The 18,824-nt window shown below is 56.8% G+C and overlaps 2 protein-coding genes across 2 annotated transcripts; one reads left to right on the top strand and one right to left on the bottom strand.

The window, feature by feature from the left end:
- The first annotated feature begins 84 nt into the window (after positions 1–84).
- On the top strand, positions 85–4,659 carry RPS16 (ribosomal protein S16). Its single transcript, XM_080829526.1, has 5 exons — positions 85–1,272; positions 1,393–1,494; positions 4,045–4,141; positions 4,256–4,303; positions 4,458–4,659. The coding sequence occupies exons 1-5, from the start codon at positions 1,225–1,227 to the stop codon at positions 4,601–4,603; spliced, it is 441 nt and encodes a 146-aa protein (XP_080685652.1). The 5' UTR covers positions 85–1,224; the 3' UTR covers positions 4,604–4,659.
- Positions 4,660–7,181: 2,522 nt separating this feature from the next.
- Positions 7,182–16,632, bottom strand: PLEKHG2 (pleckstrin homology and RhoGEF domain containing G2; the record flags this gene model as incomplete). The annotated part of the gene is made up of 18 exons (XM_080829418.1): positions 7,182–9,906; positions 9,986–10,913; positions 11,024–11,200; positions 11,306–11,322; positions 11,492–11,530; positions 11,610–11,657; positions 11,781–11,882; positions 11,970–12,003; positions 12,376–12,462; positions 12,553–12,645; positions 12,911–13,111; positions 13,326–13,463; positions 13,771–13,921; positions 14,184–14,230; positions 14,387–14,453; positions 15,241–15,341; positions 15,419–15,687; positions 16,524–16,632. 18 exons carry the CDS (start codon positions 16,630–16,632, stop codon positions 8,291–8,293), a joined length of 4,224 nt encoding a protein of 1,407 aa, XP_080685544.1. The 3' UTR covers positions 7,182–8,290.
- Positions 16,633–18,824: the final 2,192 nt, after the last annotated feature.

Genomic DNA, 18,824 nt, shown 5'->3' with positions numbered 1-18,824 from the left:
CCCGCCCACCAACCTCCACCCCATCTCCACCTGCCAGGCATAAGGTCAGTCACCACAGCCCTTTGAACTTTGGACCCCTGACTCAGGGCTGCCAGAGAAGCTGAAGAAACTGTGGACTCTCTGCGGGTCTGAGAGAGAAACCTTTTGGCTGGGACCCTAAGGAGTATCCTGAGTGTGGGGGAGCAAAGGGGCAACTCAATCCCGAGGTTCCTCAGATGGGATGGGGGGATGCTGGGGATGGAGAACTCTGTTGGGGAGAAGCCTGGAGAATAGGATGATTTGCGGGGGGAGGGAATGAAGAGATGATTTGAAAGACCCTGGAGAAAGAGGGATTCTAGGATAGGGACCCTCAAGGGGGGCATTCTGGAAGGTGGGATTCTAAGGAGTCGAAAATCGAGGGGAAGCCAGCTGCTGGCAAGAGGAGGCTCTGAAGGGAAAAGAATTCTTAGGAAATGTAGATTTTGAAGGAGGGGTCTCTGAAAGCGAGAGAGATTTTGTGAAAAGGGGATTCTAACGGGGCTGTTCTGGGAAAGGTGGATTGCGGGCAGAAGTAGATTCTGGGGCTCTTGAATGGAGATTCAGGGAAAGAGGAAGTCTGTGTGAGGGCTCTGAAGAGTGGGATTCTGGGAGGAGAAGACTTTTAAAGGAAGGAAATTCTGGTGAAAGGTGGATTCTGAGGGGCGCTAAAAAGAAAGATTCTGGGAGAGGATTCTCGGAGGAGTTGGTTCTGAATCCGGAATTTGTAAATCCTGACTTCCTGCTGTGGGTTCTGACGGAGAAGGATTTGGGGAGAAGGGTCCAGAGGGCAGGATGGAGTTCATAGGAGAATATGATAACCAGTGCTAGGGGGTAAAAGGAGCCTCTTTAGACGAGGGTAAGAATCGATTTTAGGGCGGAGGGAGATTATCAAAGAGCCGAAATGCAAAAGAACCGGCGATGGCCAGCGAGGACCGAGACTGTGAAGAACAGCCCGCCCTGACCCTTCGTCCGCAATTGCACCCCGCACATGTCAGGTCCCGCCTCCTCCGGTCCTGGGACCCACCCTGTCGCCACTATTCCGAAGTCCCGCCCTCTGGCCGCAATATGAGCCGTAAAGCGCTCTCCCGTCGCGACACTGCACCCAGAGCGCCTGCGCAGACCCTGAAAAGCGGGCAGGGAGGCCCCGCATTTTCCTTTTCCGGTTGCAGCGCCTCGCGGTGAGGACCTCTGGCCTACGTTCTAGCCATGCCGTCCAAGGGTCCTCTGCAGTCCGTGCAGGTCTTCGGACGCAAGGTAGGCCGGGTGCCTGATAAGAGGGGCGGAGGGAGGCCGGGGTTGACCGGGGCCCACGGGCAGGTTCTGGGGTCGACCGAAGCTCACGTGGCTCCGCTGTTTCTCCCTCGCTTTCCGCAGAAGACGGCCACAGCCGTGGCGCACTGCAAACGGGGCAACGGCCTCATCAAGGTGAATGGGCGGCCCCTGGAGATGATCGAACCCCGCACGCTACAATACAAGGTGCTGGCATTGAGGGTGGGCGTTCGGGTTGAGTGGAGGGCTGTAGAGAGAGATGTTTCAATAGATGGGTTGTTGGAATTTCTTGGTCTTGGAAGCTGAGGGATCTGGTATCAACAATGGGATGTTTAGAAGCTGAGTTGGGGACAGAAAAAGGGTCATTTGGGGGGCGCCTGGGTGGCTCAGTCATTAAGTGTCTGCCTTCAGCTCAGGTCATGCTGCCAGGCTCCTGAGATCGAGCCCCGCATCGGGCTGTCTGCTCGGCGGGAAGCCTGCTTCTCCCTCTCCCACTCCCCCTACTTTTGTTCCCTCTCTCGCTGTGTCTCTCTCTGTCAAATAAAGTCTTTAAAAGGGAAAAAGGGGGGGGCATTTGGAGATGGAGTTGGATTTTCAGAGGGTTCAGATATTGTGATTAAAGTGGACAGAGTGAAGACTTGGAGATTAAAAGGGTGTCTTCAAAAATGGGGACATTTGGGGCGCCTGGGTGGCTCAGTGGTTAAGGCCGCTGCCTTCGGCTCAGGTCATGATCCCAGCGTCCTGGGATCGAGCCCCGCATCGGGCTCTCTGCTCAGCGGGGAGCCTGCTTCCTCCCTTCTCTCTCTGCCTGCCTCTCTGCCTACTTGTGATCTGTCTGTCAAATAAATAAATAAAATCTTTAAAAAAAAAAAAAAAATGGGGACATTTGGGGTGCCTGGGTGGCTCAGTGGGTTAAGCTTCTGCCTTTGGCTCAGGACATGATCTCAGGGTCCTGGGATCGAGCCCCGTGTCCCGGCTCTCTGCTCAGCGGGGAGCCTGCTTCCCTCTCTTTCTGCCTGACTTTGCCTCCTTTTGATCTCTGTCAAATAAATAAATAAAATCTTTAAAAGAAAAAAAAAACCTGGGACATTTGGAAGCCCACTCATTTGGGGACTGCAGGGTAAGGGGAGTTTGTGCAGCCTGGTTTCTTATAGTATAGTAAATTAATGGCAGATGTGTGTTTTGTTTACAATCTAATGTCTCTTTTCCCTGTTAGAGCATATACTCTCTGAGGACAGAAATCAATTGCTTTCTTAAGACATTTTGTTTAGGGGCGCCTGGGTGGCTCAGTGGGTTAAGCCACTGCCTTCAGCTCAGGTCATGATCTTGGGGTCCTGGGATCAAGCCCCACATCGGGCTCTTGGCTCAGCGGGGAGCCTGCTTCTCTCTCTCTCTCTGCCTACTTGTGATCTTCCTCAGTCAAATAAATAAATAAAATCTTAAAAAAAAAGACATTTTGTTTAAAAGTAGGATTTGGTTGTTGTAGGTGCTTAATAGTTAAATATTGGAAGAACAGGAGGAGAATTTGGGTTTGTTGCTCTTGCTGTGAAAGGGGTTCCTCCCCTGCCTGTTTTGGTCTTAGTTTCTTGAGCTCAGAATGGAAAGAGCAGAATCTGGTTTTTTTTTTTGCCTTTTTAAATTTGTGTTGTTATTTGAGTCAAGTAACTTTTTCTCTCAGGTTCATTTATAAAAGGGATAATTTCTACTTCAAAGGACTGTTGTGAGGATAGAGTAGTTTGTCAGTGTAAGCTTCTTGGTATGTGTGAGCACTCATTTGTTTTTTCAGAGTGTGTTCCTTTTACTTTATTAGTTCCGATTATTTTTTAATTTTACTGACGTTGAAATGCAACATTAGTTTCTGGTGTGCAAGGTAGTAATAAAAGTCCATGTCATTTCTAACTCTGAAAAATAACATTTGTGTTGCAGGTTTAGTTAGAATTTAATATGACGGTGTTTGAGATCCCTTTGTATTATGGTTTGCTCTTACCAATTGCTGGTTATACAAAGGTTTTGTTTGTGTGCCCTGTGTTGAGTGCTGGGGACACAGCAGTGATCAGGTAGCCCCAGGCCCTGCCCTCACAGAGCTCCTAGTCCAGTGGAGGAGGCAGACTGGACTCAGTATTAGACTCTGCTCCTACATAGTCTGGGTTGAAATGGGGGAGCCCAGAGAGGGGTTCTGCCTGGGTAGAAGGGTTGGGACAGGCTTGGGGAAGATGAAGGTGGGGATCTGTGAGCTGAGACCTAAAGCAGGTAAAACAAAAGCATCCAGGCACCTACAAAAGATCTAGAGCTGGCAAGGGGAGAGCGTGGCACAGGTTGTTGTACTACTGTTGTAATTTGGAGGGATGCTCAGAGGGCTGGGCGGAGTGCTCAAGGGGGGAAATCTAGAAAAAGCACTGGACGGGGCTTTTCATGGTTTCCGGCAGCCTTGGCCGGAGAGGTTGGCCTTGTTGGACTAACGTGCCAGCGCTCTTAAGAACCAGTGCTAGAGATGGGGATTCTGAGGCCCCAGAGGGACACAGATGGGAGGGCCCAACTCAGATTGCCTTCAGCAGTCTCTCCTCAGGCTTCAAATCCTCCCTGCTCCCCTGCCTATGCAGAGGGGTCTGCAGTGACAGCCTCCTCCTTGTCCACAAGTGCTCTTACGTCAGCCATGGTAGAAGTTACTTGGAGAGAGAGGAGTCAGGTGCTCAGTGAGGTGGCACTCAGCTGTCCCGGTTGTCATCTAAAATCCTGTCGTGTCCCTTGCTCCTCTAGCTGCTGGAACCTGTTCTGCTTCTGGGCAAGGAGCGATTTGCTGGGGTGGACATCCGAGTCCGAGTGAAGGGTGGTGGTCACGTGGCCCAGATTTACGGTGAGTCCAGGAACTGCGGGCCTGGTGGTGGGGAGGCGGCTCTGAGGGCAAGGCCCTATTCTTGGGCCTTCACAAAGCTGACAACACTCTCTCGTGCATGTATTTCCCTCACAGCAATCCGCCAGTCCATCTCCAAAGCCCTGGTGGCCTATTACCAGAAATGTGAGTGAGCATGGCTCCTTCCTGATGGGTGGGTGGGTGGCAAGTAGGGGACCAGCCCCCCCCCCCCCGCACCCCCCCTGCCCAATCTTTAGCCTCAGAGACTTGGAGGGCACTTCCATGGCTATCTCAGTCCTCACTCTCTTTTCATTCCCAGATGTGGATGAGGCTTCCAAGAAGGAGATCAAAGACATCCTCATCCAGTATGACCGGACCCTGTTGGTAGCTGATCCCCGGCGCTGCGAATCCAAAAAGTTTGGTGGTCCTGGTGCCCGTGCTCGCTACCAGAAATCCTACCGATAAGCCTGTCGTGAGGATGAGGGTTCATCTTTATAATAAACAATTGTTATGGGACTTAAGATTTCAAAGACTGCTTTGGTTGTTTTTGGTGGGTCTTGGACTATATAAGAAATGCAAAAACGCCCCAGCCTGGATTGTAAACTTTTCCAGAAGACAGCACTCTAGGGTCAGTGTGAATGGGTGGGAGAGGCAGGTGGGCCCAATCTCCCTGTACCTCCAGTAGAGTCCGGTCTAGGGAGTTCTGGGTTATTGGTTGTGTGGGGTGTCCTTGTGAGTTTGTCTTTTTTCAGTCTATTTGCCACTGTCAAAATGGCATGTCAAGGAGGAGCGGTAGAAAGTGTTAAGATCAGTGAACTAGAATACGGAGACAGGAGAAACTTCCTGGGTGCATTCCGAAGTCAACCACTAAGGGCCGTGCCAGATTAGAAAGCAATTTACCGTAATGCCAACCTGTAGGCTTGGGATGGGGAGGGGGATTTCCCCCTGACTGGTTTCATGTTTCAGGATGGTAATACTTACTCCTGGGGAAAGGTTCCCAGTTAAACTCATTGTGGTGATTGTCTTTACAGGGCTCAGAATGTGTCTGAGAACTTAGCTGTAGTACCCGCCACGTAGTAAGAGCCAACACTTGGTGGGCTCTTGGTTGCTACTCCTGGGCTACACAAGACATTACCATCGTCAAAGTTCTGTGGGGGACAGTACTGGTGTGTGTATAGGGAAGTGAATGTTGCTTGTGGATTCAGTTACTGTGTGCGCCCCCCCCCGTCTTTGCAGGAAGCCAGTGACTGTCATTGAGTGGAACGTGCATCTCCGCCCACATTAGCCTTGAGCCAACCTAGCTACCTCAGCCATCTGTCCCCAGGCGAGGGCCCACACTCTTCCCCCTGCTGCCGGGGTACGGGCAAGAACACTGGGCATGGACAGAGGAAGAAAAACCTTACAAATTTTTTTTTGTAAAAGATGGAACTTGAAATTTACTGTCCAGTTGCCCTTTTTGTCTCTGTCCAGTCAGTATAGTAGGCCTGTGTGGCTGCCATGGCTGGGCTGCAGACAAGAGAACATGTCCATCGTGAGGTCAGTTCTGTAGGATGGCACGCATCTACGGGGAGCGGACGTGGATAGTACTGCTTACAGATGGACAGTGGGGTTGATTAGCAACTAGGCACCAACTAGGTGCCCAGCTAAGCATTGTGCCTGTGAGGTTGGTAGAAGGCATAAGTCGAGATGTTAGCTAAGAAAGTTAGCCTAGTGGCCACATAACTGCAGCTCACCAGGCTCTTCATGGGAGATGTGGTTAATGGTTTGGCTGGCATTAACTTAAATGTCCCAAAGAGGGCAGCAGGGCACTACCCTCCCACTTTGAGCCTGATCGAACTGTGGCTCTAAGGACAGCTAGGCTGACCTAACAGTGGGCAGACTAGTGGACCAGCAAGGAGTGTATCCCAAGGCGCTGTCAGCTAGGACCGTGAAGGGGAAAGCTAGGAGCCTGGCAGGTGTCAGGAGTCCTGGAGTCCAGGAGGGGCCAAAGCAAGCCTGGTGTCCATGGTTTTCCTCCAGGGTTTGGAGACCCCCTTCCGAGGCTCCTGGCCCCCTGCCAAAGGCACAGCTGGGATGCATCTTGCATCTGGAAAGGCGGAGGGGGCTCGCCTCTCCTTCCCCACTTGAGGCTTTGGAGTAGACTGCCCCTTTCTCTCCCAGCCGCCTCCTCAAATACCGGGAATTCCGGCGCCACTGGGAGCCCAGGCCAGGCTGAGAACTTTCCTTCAGCTGGGAATGTGCAGCTGGGGGCGGAGGAGGGGAGGGCAGCTGCTGGGCCCGGGCTGAGGCCAGCTCAGCCCTAGCCCTGCCATATAGCCCAGTAACTGTCCGATAAGTGACTAGAAGCCAGCAGCTGACATTTACTGAGCCAGGCCTTGTTTCTGCTGCCGTACTCAGCTAAGGATCACTTAGGGCCCTTCAGGCACTACACTGTAAGTCTCATCCCGGAGGGAAGTGGTTCCTTGAATCCTGTCAGGCACAAGATAGACACTTAATGGTATGGACTCAAGCTAGGCTGTGGAGATCCGAGTTCCAGCTCTGCCTCTGCCTAGCTGTGACGGGGCAGACCCCCTTACTCTCTATTCTGTTCCCTCATCTCTTGAGGATCAGAAACCATCCTCACGTGTCTTTTAGGGACATTGAGAGGATTCAAAGTGAATGAGTTCACATAAAGTGACTAATGCTGTCGCTATGCAGTTAGTACTCAATAAGTCGCCACTTTTTTTTTCTTTCTGTTCACTGTTCAAACTTCAGATTCTTAGGCTCCCACCTGGAGCTTTTGACTCCATAGGATGGAACCAGATCCTGGACCCTGGGGGATCTCTGGTAGTCGAACAGTGCCCCGGGAAGTAAGGCCAGGCTCACTGAATTTACCATGATCTTACACGGCAGGTACTGTTCTACAGTTTCTCAGCTGGCCCAGTTGAGAAAACCAGACTCGGAGGTTGTACCCCAACTAAAAAAGTCAGGATTTGAACTCAGCTTTGACACTGGTCCCTCAAGGAATTCCAGGGAAAATGAAATAAGACAAGGTGCTAAGTACAAGAGGTTTAGCAATGCATGAAGCTAGTATTACCAAAGAAACTGCTTAAATTATGCTTAAATTATGCTGCTTGCCCAGCATAACACTGCTAGGAGGGGGCAGAATGATTCTAACATAAAAGCCTTTGTCTCTGACCTGAATTTCTCTTAGGGGTGGGGGCACTTGAGAGGTCCCAAACTAAAGTGAGGGGGTAAAAAGATCCAATGTGTGTAGGTGGGCACAAGAATTAGAACATTCATGTGTTGGGGAGTGAGAAATCAGATGTGGAACGGACTTTGCAGAATCCCAAACCCAGTTCACTCTGGTGTTAGTAGAGTAGAATCTCTGAAATTTTGTAGTACCAAGACTCAGAAGAATCTAATCAAAGAGGGATGGATGGATGGTAGGGAACGTAACGTGATGGCACTGATGGATTAGATGGTCGAATGAGAGGTAGGGATGGGTAAAGGGGGAAATATGGAGGAACAGAGGGATGAATGGAGAGGGCCAGTTGGACAAAATGGACAGGTGGGATAATGGAGGAATGGATGTAGGATGATGGATGAATAGGGCAGAGTTGACTAAATCATGGCACATGGACTGGAAGACGGGACAGGGAGCTGATGGATATAAACAGAGATGGCTGAACAGATGAGATGCTAGGAGACATGAACTGGGTAAACTTCTAAGTCGACCTGGAACCAAGCTGCTTAATTGGGTTTTCCTGGATGGCATCAAGCAGTTCATAAACTATCCAAACGCAAACACCAAACTAATGGGCGGTCGTCAGTAATTCTCCAAGTTTGAGATGCCTCCTGTTTTCAGAACCACTGATTCATGCTGTGTCAGACCTTCGCATTCATTGTCTTGTCATCCGCCCACTGCCTCCAGAATGGGAAAATATACATAACTTCATAATATTAACAAAATATTAACGACATCCCCTTCCCCATCCCTGCTGAGTTAGTCAAGGTAAGTAAAAAGAACCATTCGCCAAAGCAGCTCCCAGGAGTTGAAAAGCTGCAGCAATTTCTAGACCTGTGCTCAGTGTCTGGACTTCCGGGTGAAGTTCTGAGGGTCTGTGGCATCCGGCTGAAGTCCTTGCTTTTCAAGAAGCCCGCTATCTGGGCTCACATGTGGAAAGGGGCATCAGGAGCTCCCTGGGCCCTGCGAAGGCCCACAGATTCCTGGGCGGGGGCCAAGAGAGCAGGGTGGTTCAACCTGACCTGGGCCTTGGCTGGCCGGAGCCGCCCGCCACCCCCAACCTGGATGTTGACCGTGGTGGCATAGCTAAGCCTCCGGGCTGGGGGCGGCGGGGGCTGGGGCTGGGGTGGGGGTGAAGGGGCCCGCGATGCGGGGGCAGAGGAGGACCAGGGACCCCGGGAGGCCGAGGGGGCTTCTCCCCCAGACCCTTGCCGCCGAGCCAGGCTCTGGCTGATGTATGAGGCTGCCAGGTACCTTGAGAGGGCAGCTGCATTGGGGCCCAGGAGCTGCCGGGTCGGAGGAGGGGGGCTATGGGGCGGGGTCAACTCTGAAGACTCTGACCTGGTGACAGGAGAGGCCAAGTAGTGTCCTGGTTTGGACAGAACCATGGTGGTCTGAGCCGGGGTGGAAAACAGGCCCTGAGAGTCCCGAGAGCCTCTCTGCTCAGGCAGGGGTGTTGGGGCTGGACCGCAGACGTCGGGGAGGCTCCTCTGCTCCAACAACGGCGAACGTTTTTGGACCTGAAGGTCTGTGAAGCTTTGTTCCTGAAGCAAAGGTGCAGCAGATGGACCCTGGGTGTCTGGGAGGCCTCCCTGCTTGGGCAGAGGTGGGAGGGCCTGGACTTGGGTGTCCGGGAGGCCTGGTCGCTGGGGCAGAGGTGCAGCAGCGGGAACATTCGAGTTCTGGGGCAAAGACAGTGGGATGCTGGCTGGGAGCTGATGGTCTAGGCAGCGTTCGTGTGCAGGCAGGGATGAGGTGCCCAGAAGCTGAACGTCTGAGGGGTCTTGGGGCGAAGACGGCACAGCGCTGGCTGGGATCTCATGGCTCAGGGGGCCTTCCCAGGCAGCTAGAGGTGAAGCACCCAGAACCGGAATGTCCGGGAGGTCGTGTTGCAAGGGCAGCGCAGTGTTGCCTGGGATCGGACGGTCCAGGCTGCTTCCATGTGTAAGCGAGGCGTTGACAGCTCGGTCGCCACCACCGGCTGGAAATGGAACATCCCTGGGACCTCCTTGTCTGGTTAATGGGGTATTGCTCGGGCTCTGGCTACGTAGAGGAACTTCTAGCTTGGGCACAGTGGCAGTGGCTAAAACCGTGACGTCAGAACAGCATCTCTGCCCAGGCAGGGCCGGGCTGGTTGGAACTTGGGTGTCCATATGGCCTCTATGCTGAGGCAGAGGAGTGGTAGCTGGACCCTGGACTTCCAGGTGGCCTCCTGGGTCAGGCAGAGCTGTAGCCGGCACCCGCGCATCTGGGGGGTCTTCCTGGGGGGGCAAGGCTGTGGTGGCTGCAGCCACACTCTGTGTGTTCTGGGGGCCTCCTTGCTCAGGCAGACGGCCAGCAGCTGGTACCCGGATGCCCAGATGGTCTTGCTCAGGCAAACTGGAAACACAGAGACCCCGGCCACCCAGGCAGCCTCCCTGCTTAGACAAAGGCGTGGCAGCTTGAACCCGGGTGGCAGGACCCAGAGGGACAGACTCCTGGGCACAGGTCAGCGGGAAGGCCAGCTCACACACCAGCACGTGTCCAAAGGCAGGCAGAGGCCCTGTGTGCACAGAAAGAACGGAGTCAGGACTGAGGTCTCCATGGGGGCCATCTCTGCCAACCACACACCTGGACCTCACCTGGCTCAGCATGCTCTTGGGGCAGGCGGGGGGACAAATGGGGCTGGGCCAGAGCGCGAGGCCGGCGGCGGGGGGCGTTGGCCGATGCCCGGGTCTCGGCCCGCTGCATCTGCTGGATCCGCTCGCTGTAGAGCCGGGCTAACTCTCGCACCCGGGAGGCTGCCCTCTCCGAACTCGGGGCTCCTGCCTTCCCGCTCCCGCTGCCTCCGCCCAGATCCGAATCTTCCAGGATCAGCAGTGGCTCCGGGAAACCCGGCCGGGCCAGCTGCCCCTGCTCCAAGGCCCGCCAGGCGCTGCGGATTTCTGAACAAGAGCGGAATTCCAGCTCATCTGGGAATCCCTGATCTCGGGGGACATCCTGGGGCTGGAAGTCTGGGAACGATTCCCCTTCCTCGGCCTCCTCCTGCCCTGCCCTGCCACCTGAGGAGGGTTCCCCCAGTTTTGCTGAGCTGCCTCCGGGGAACAGTTCTCTCCTGGTGGCTACAGCCTCATCGGGCCCTTGCAGAGGTCCCTGGAGCCATGAGTCACAGGGAAGGGCGGGAGCACTGGCGAGACTAGGAATGTCCGGGACATTAGGTATGGCTGGAAGGCAGGGCATTTCAAAAACACTGGAAATGTCAGAGAGGCTGGGAAGGTGGGGAATCTTGGGAATTTCAGACAGGCCGGGAATTTCAGGGAGGCCGGGTGCGTCTGGACTTTTGCTAAGGCCGGAAACGTCGGGAGTTTCAGCCGCGCTGGAACTTTCGAGCCCTTCCAGGACGTGGAGCGGGGAAGGCCCCCGTTCGTCCATCTCTAGCTCCTCCTCCTCCTCCTCTTCTGAAGAGTCCCGGCCGGGCAGGGCTTGGAATGTGAGGGTTTCGCTGTCGCCTGGCACCTGGGAGTCTCCAGGGAACTTGGGAATGTCGTGGGGGGATGGCGGCGGTGGGCACTGGGGAAGAGGCCAAAGATGTCAGGGCAGGCTGGGCCCCCTGACCCCCTGGGGCTATTCCCCTCCCAGCTGAGCGCCCCAATGACACCATGATGTAATGCCCAGCTCACCCCTGGATCCCGGAGGCCTCTTTGGTTCAACAGTTCCAGAATCTCTTCAGTGATGGAGGTCCCAGAGGGCTCCAGTGTGGGGGGTCCAGTGTCCTCCAGGTCCTCAGGGGGTCCGGAAGTTGGAACTGGTGGCTGAGGCTCTACGGGGGGGTAGAGCTCCCCCTCACTGCCAGCATGCTGCGAGCAAGGAGAGAGGATGGAGGGCTGGAGTGGAGGGCCCCACCCCTTTCTCCCAGGCCCAGGAGTACAGGTCCCCAGACCCTGTCCTAGGGTGTTTCTTACCTTGAGTCTAGGCTTAGCTGGGGATGGAGAGATGATAAGGAGAAAAGAATGAGATGCGGGAACAAGGTCATTCCTTACAGCTGATGAGCTGCCCGTCACCCCGCACCCATGCCCATGGGACATCCCCTGGAAAGAGACAGACAGACGGATGGGGCTGAACCCAGCTGGGCTGGGGCACTCACTTACCGTTTGGTGGAAACATAACGTACGGGTCCTTTACTGGCTCTGGGGAGAGAACACAGTGATGTCAAGGGCCCAGCTCCCACCGCATTCTCTAGTCAACTTTTAGATGGAGGACACTCACCAGACTGTCTGCGGCCACGGCGGGTAGCAGAGGGTCCTGGAGACGGAGCTGGGGGACAGTGAGATTAAAAGCCCGTGAGGGGCCCAGCTCCAGGCTCCCGAAGGAGAAGAAGGCTGGGGGTACAGTTCCTGGGGGAGAAGTAGCGGGGGGAGCTCAGGGTTCCATCTTTACCTGTGTTCCTTCGTCCAGGGGTGAAACTTCTAGCATCTCGAGGTCGGGGAGACCCAAGTGGGGGTGTCAGGGGCTCTGGGATAGGCTTACTTTTAGGAGCACCTATGGGGAGAAATTTGGAACCTGATAATTGACTTCTCCTTGGGAGTCATGCAGAGACTCCCACATAATCCCAAGGCCCCAACTCACAGTGCAGGCTGTTTTCAAGGAGAACTTGTTTGGCCTGAAAGAGACAAGGGTGGGAGTTGTGTGGCAGAGCGCTTGTCTCTGAGCGCCCCAGTCACAGAATCCTCTTCATGGGTGCTGTACGCATGAGGCACCTCACATGACTTATGACTGTCAGTAATCCCCCCAACTCCGTGGGGTTGGTGCTGATTCCACCAGGTGAGGAAACAGGGATCAGAGAGGTTGCCCTACTTGCCCAAAGTCACAGAGCAGAACATGGTGGAGCTAGACTTTAAACCCAGGCAGCCTAACTCTGCAATTTATGGGTCATGGTCTAAGAGAGTCCCCCTGCCCTTAGGGTTTTGCAGAGCTATGGTGGGGGGAGGCCCTCCAGCACGCTCAAGGCCCACGGACATAGCAGGAGCTGTACCTTGGCAGGGATGGAGGCAGGGTGGTTCTCAAAGAAGAGACGCTGGAGACAGTGAATCCACAGCCTCTTCTCTTCTTGGTTCTTGGCCTGGGGGTGGGATGGGGCGGAGTCGGGAGCCGGGTGTAAGGTCTAGAGGTGGAGGGGAGCCCTGACTGCCCAGCCCCAGCTTGAACCCACCTGGAGAAGGTGCCTGTGTTTGGGAATGGTCAGATCGGACACCTTGAACCCTAGAGGGTCTCGAGGACTCTCGCTCACACTCAGGTTGCAGCACTAGATGGGGGGGGACAGAAAGGGGCAGCAAGCTCAAATCCAGGCCCCCCCCCACTCCCCAGACCCTCACTGGCATCCTGCTGGCCTCGCCCCTCATTAAACCTCACCCCCATCCTCGGACTCAAGAAAACGTGGCCCTTTTAAGCTGGGGGGGTCCCTCCTTTGCAGACCCCGCCACCAGCCCTCCCTGTAGGTACCCAGCTATAGGTATAGGTGATAAACCTTGCTGGGGACATTCTGGCCTTGCCCCCAACCCTGAACTCACGAAGATATGGCCCTTGTAGGTATACTCCGGACCCCGGCGCTTGGCCACGAGCAGCATCCGTGAGAATAGAAAAAGCAGCCGCTCGCCCCCTCGAAGTCGGGGGCCGCCCCCTCCGCCACCTCGGAATGCGCCCTCCAGCACCAGCTCCCCGAAAGCGCTGAGCTCCGGGCCAGTCCAGCCGCCCAGCCGCCGTTGCACTTCCTGCTGGGACCCCGTCAGGTGCAAAAGGCACCAAAGTGCACATGCACCGTGACAGGAAGTGCACACACAACAAGACGGGGGCGTCAGCCATAGGGCTGTGCTGTCCCAGCCGGCGCTCGGAGGCCAATCAGCCCCACCAGAGGCCCTCCTGCCCGCTGCCCCCATCCAGCAGCCCCAGCACCCCTCCCCCCCCATGCCGTCCTCCGGGGCTCACCTGGAGGCGTGCCGCATGCTCCTGCTTCCGTTTCATGTCATTGATGTACCAGGCGACCGCGGTCATGGACACGATGGCCTCTTCCACCATCTCGCGGCCCCCGGCGCCTGGGCCCTCTGCCCAGTGCTTGCCTAGCTCCTGCCAGGCAGTCCCCAGGCACCCAGGGAGGGGACAGAGACGAGAGAGAACGATAACGACAAAGAGGGAGAGAAACAGAAGGGTAGGGGCAGAGGTGGCAACCCAGTGAAGGACGCAGAGACACAGGCAGAGATAGAAAGTGGGATCAGCTGACGCCAGTCCCCACCAGCCGCGAGCCCTGCCCCAGCTGCTGGCCCAGCTTCTGGGGACTTGTCCTGGGTCCACCCTCCAGATGTCCCACTAGGGGGTCGCCGGACAGGACCCTGCCCTTGCCCTCCCCGGGCAGCCCCCCAGGGCCACAGCCCACCTGCAGCAACAGATGGTACTTGAGGATCCGCTGAACAGGTTTCAGCAGGAAGCTCTGCAGAGGCAGTGAGTGGCGGAGCTGGGCCTGGCGCTCCTGCAACCACAGGGCTGCGGGCGGGGACAGCGACAGCTCCCGGAGCAGGGCTAGGGAGCTGGGGGCACAGCACACGTCAGGGTTGGGGGTATTGGCAGCCCCGGGTGGGGGGGGGGTGCTGGGAGGGCGTGGGGAGTGGCCAGGGTTTCAGGGGCTGGCAGCAGGGGCTGGGGGCGGTCAAGGGCAGCTTAGGGAGAGGTCAGTTACTGTCCTGGTCTGGTAGGGGTTGGAGCTGGATGGGTCGAGGTGGAGGGAGGCCAGCTGACACAGCAACTCAGGGGGCAAGGCCTGGGGCCCGGCAGGAGCTCCTCACTCCTCACCTCGGATAATTCATGCAGTATAACGTGTAGATGTCAAAATCCTCACTCTGCGAGTGACACAAGAGTCAGGGAGACCCAAGGTCCCAACTCCCCAGGGCCTCCCTCCCACCTAGCCCAGGCCTGCTCCCTCCGCACCCCCCCCACCTCCCGCCCCACCCCGCCCCAGGCCCCATCCCAGACTGAGCGCCCTCACCCTGACTTACCCTCTGCACAAAGCACTCAGCAATGCCCCCCGCGCTGCTGCTGCCCTCCAGGTCCTCCAGGAGCTCACTGTGAGGGAGAGAGGGCGGTGAGGGGCCGCCCCATCCCCGAATCCCCCTGTGGGAGGACTCCAAGAGGCTGGGGCCTTGGTGGTGGCCGGGGTCTCTCAAGGGGCCACCACACCCAAAGGAAGTGTTCTTGCCGTGACACGGGAGATCGCAAGCTACTCAGACTTTGTCCATGGACAGCATCCTATTCCTCCGCTCAAAACGTTGTCACAGCTGGCATGAGCCTGGGGTGGGGGTGGGGATCTTATGATATGACCCAGGGAGAGGGGTGTCATGACCCTCAGGGCTGTGATGAGCTTAAGATCCTGTTGCGATCCTGAGATCTTGCCATGCCTTCTCAGATCTCCTGCTATCATCCGAAGATCTCATGAAGACACTCAGAGGGGTTAGGATCCTTGGACCCCAGCATCCTCCTTCCTGGGTCCTGGCCAACCATCTGGTTTATCTGGGGCCGAGGGGGTTCCTAGGCCGAGATGGTCACACGAATGCTCACCCTGGCATGATCTTCGGGGCCCACGTGAGCCCTGGATTCATCGTGATCCCACATCTGACACAGCACTGAGACACATCCCAGGATTTAGGCCTCCTCGGGGTCCTCAAGCTCCCATCTACCTCACCCTCCATCACTCTGGTTCCTTGCTCCCCATCATGATCCCTGCCCCAAGTCACCACACCCCAGGTACTAGCCTGGACAAGGCATTATGGGGCTCCGAGGTCTGGGTTAGGATACAGCCCACCATCCCTGACCCTACCCGCTGGTACCCCTGCCCATCCCTCCCTCCTCTGACCTGCTGAACTCGTAGATGTCCTCGATGTTGGCAAATAGCATGCCCACCTGCTCCGCGCTCAGCCCTAGGACCCCACCATCCAGCAGAGGGGCCAGGTAGTCCTGCGGGGATGACTGGGGTTATGGGTGCAGAGGGCTGGCCTGGGTTCCCACTGTGCTCAGGTGCTGGCTGGCCTCACCTCCACGATGCTACGAAGGTCCCGGACATAGGCCCGCTCTGTCTCCACGATCTCTCGCACCACTCGCTCCAGCCTCGAGGGTTTGGCCGAACCCGGGGTTCCCACGGGTGACAGATGCAGGCGGATGGGGGGCCCTGGAAGGGGCTCTGGCCTGGACGCTGAGCAGACTGGGGTGGGCCCTGGAGCCGGGTCCCCCTCAGAGCCCACCGTGCTCAGGGATGTGGAGCTCCCAGAACCTCGGGGGGAGGCCATGGCAGGGGTTGCAGGGCCTGCTGGGGGTGTGGAGCAGGAGATCAGGGGGTGTCCCCACCTGAGTGAGTGCTCTCAGCCCTACACTCATCCACACCACATCACTATCTTTCCCCGGGGCTCCGGTCTCCTCTCCCCATTGCGCTGCCCCAGTCCTGACCAGTCCTCTTCCATCAGGGTCTCCTCTGGGCTCCGGCTTCCACTCTTCTAATCCACCTCCATGTGTTAGCCTGGGAGATCTTTATTAATCTGCCCATTTGACCCTGTCACTCCAAGTGCTCGTCCTTCACATCCTTGGGATAAAGTCCAAACTCCTCAGATCCACAGGGCCCTATGCAACGTGGCCATTCAAGACCTTTCCATTCTGCTCTCTTTCCATAGCCATACCACTTCTCACACTCCGGACTCCAGTCCTATTTGCCTACTTTCAGTTACTTAAGAAAAACCAGCCCCTCTTGCCTCTGCACACACTGTCCCCTCAGCATGGAATACTCTTCCTTGCTTTTTCCAACTCATTCCTCCTCAGCTTTCAATTCTGTTTAGATGTCCCCTCCTCCATGAAGCCGTTCCGGACTGGGCTTCCACAGTGAGGGGAGGGGGCTTTCTCCACTGCTCCCCACAACCCTGTCCCAGCCCTGACCATTCTACCACAGGTTTCCCCTCTGGACTGTCAGCATCTGGGGATGGTTCCATCTGCCCCAGGCGACCTGGAGCTCTGTGTAGGCAGGGCTGGGACTGTCTCGATCACTTGTGTTGCCAGCACTGCCCAGCACGGAGGCCAGCCATAGAGGCCCTCACAGTGCCTGGACTAAAGGACCCAATGCCCAGCAGACCCCACCCTCCCTTGCACGCTCACCTGTCTGGCTCTCACACACAGCTGCGCAGTCACACACTTCACCTGTGGGGCCACGGCCAAGGCTAGGGCTGGGTTTGGACAGGCTCGGTCCACGGGCTCCCTCGGGCATGGCTGAGTGGCTCAGCGGCTGCTGCAGAGAGATCCCCTTCTTGGATATCAGGACCCCATCAGCCTCCCCCCACTGGCCACACTCACAGATTAGGCCAGAGAATTGGGAACCCGGTCTAAACCCAGGAGGGACCCCCTAAGAGTAACTAAGGAGGCAGACAGAAGCACGGTGATAGAAACAGGGGCACAAGGGGCGATAACACAGAGAAAAAGATGGAAAGGTTGAGACAAAGAAGACTGGAGCTGGGAGTCTGGTCTGTCTGGGGCTGGAGGCTCAGGGATCCTGGGAACGTTTGGCTGGAGCCGAGGGCGAGGGGCAGGGCTGGGAAAAGCCGTGGGCGGGAGGCCGCGGGGTCCCAGGGGAGGGCGGAGGAGGCTGGGGGACCGGATGCCAGGGTCCTGCAGACGGCTCCCTCCCCCGCCCAGGGCTGCGAGTTGGGGCGCTGGCCCTGAGCCCTCAACACACCTCCCCTCAACCCCCCAGCCAGTCCCTCCGCGATCCGCTTACTGTCTCCACCGCCGCGCCGGGTCCCCAGCGCCTTCCCACACCCCTCCAGACCCAAACTCCCGCCGGCGCCTTCGCTCGCCCCCCGCCGGCACGCCCCCTCATTGTTCAGCGGCTGCGGCGCCGCCCCCTCCCCCAGCCCGTCGGGGCCCCTCGCCTCCCTCCCTCACCTCCCAGGGAGTCTCCAGCCCAGAACCGAGGTTGCTCGATTCTTATTCGACCCCAGTACGGTCCTCGGGGAGGCGCAAGGCCGGACTCCTGGGGCTCTGCAAGTAAGGGGCGTGAACTTCGGGTTCTCAGGCTCCGGGAATCCCAATCCGGGGTCTCTCGGAGAAAGGGATGTACCAGTCCGAATTTCTTGGTCCTCTAAATGAGGGATGCTGGGAGTCCCAACACTTGGGTCTCAGATGGGGCGCTGGAGAGCCAAATTCCTGAGTCTTCTAGATAGGGCCGTGGGGCGACCGGATTCCTGAGTTCCCCTAACTCTTGGAGCAGATATTAAACCATCTCCAGGCGGGAGCGCAGGGGAGTCCCAAATTCCTGGGTCCCCTTGAAGTGGTGGGCGTTTCAGCCCCAAACAAACTGGCTGGGGCGCTAGGAGTCCGTATGCCAAGTTCGGATATCTGGGCTGGAATATCTGGGAACCCTTGGAGGTAATCACCGGTCTGGGATCCCAAGTTCTTTAAACCGGGGTGCAGGAAGCTCGGCCTCCAGGATCGCGCGGAGTGATGTCCCGGACTCCCGTCTCCTCCAGGAGGGGGCGCTGGGCACCTGGATATTTGGGTTCCTTTAGCCTGCGCTTTGGGGTCTCTCAGGGCGCGGTGCAGACTCGCGACTCCGGAGTCCACGACTTTGGACCCTTCAAGGCTCTGGGATGAGTACCGCTGGGCTCTGGCGGCGGCGGTGCGACATCTGTGGCGGGAGAGTCCGGTCCCAGCTGTGAGGCGGGGGGCGGTCGCCTGGGCCTTCCCCTCCCCCTCCCAGCCGCCCGGGCTCATATCCTGTTCCCGCCCGTGGGGGGGAGGGGCTGCCTTCCGGCCAGGCAACCTTTAAAGGGTTAAGCCCCCTCCCTCGTATCTGAATATTCATGAGAAGGCGAGTCCCGGGCAGGCTACGCCTCCACATTCCAAACGTCTCTGAGACTTTTTCCTTTTACAGCAAGGGCCTTCGGGGCGTGAGAATACGGAACTGGAAGCGCACAGTCTCCCATTGGTCAACCAAAAGACTCTTATTTGCATATGCAACAAAAGGCGGAGCTGTCCAGCTAGGTCACGTGGCCAAGAACAACTGAAGGACCTCACAACGCGAGGGTGCGGCCGGAGCTCCAGTGGCGCAATCGGTTAGCGCGCGGTACTTATACGACAGTGCGAGCGGAGCGATGCCGAGGTTGTGAGTTCGATCCTCACCTGGAGCATCTTTTTCCTCTTGACCTCTTTTTAAGAATTTATACATCTTATAAATCTACCAAAACATCTACATCCCCACTTAGAGGAATGAACGTTTCGATATTCGGAGTTTTCGGGGTGGAACTCCTGGAACTCTGACTACCTCCCGGGAAAGTGGTGTGTCGCGGGGAGGTGCCGTTTTCATCCCGGCCGCCAGAGGGTGGTATCGCCTCTTAAACGCTTGAGCTTTAACTTGGTTGCAAATCTCAGTTTAAGACTTCTTAGATGTGTCTGTCGGGTCCT

This window comes from Martes martes, assembly GCF_963455335.1.
Source record: "Martes martes genome assembly, chromosome: 17".
NCBI classification, from domain to species: domain Eukaryota; kingdom Metazoa; phylum Chordata; class Mammalia; order Carnivora; family Mustelidae; genus Martes; species Martes martes.
Note: the sequence above shows the minus strand (reverse complement) of the source record. Positions and strands in the feature narration are given on the sequence as shown.

Coding starts and splice junctions, on each gene's coding strand:
- RPS16 (XM_080829526.1), top strand. CDS start 1,225: ATGCCGTCCAAGGGTCCTCTGCAGTCCGTGCAGGTCTTCGGACGCAAG. Junction 1,495..4,044: donor CCCGCACGCTACAATACAAG/GTGCTGGCATTG, acceptor TTGCTCCTCTAG/CTGCTGGAACCTGTTCTGCT. Junction 4,304..4,457: donor GGTGGCCTATTACCAGAAAT/GTGAGTGAGCAT, acceptor TTTCATTCCCAG/ATGTGGATGAGGCTTCCAAG.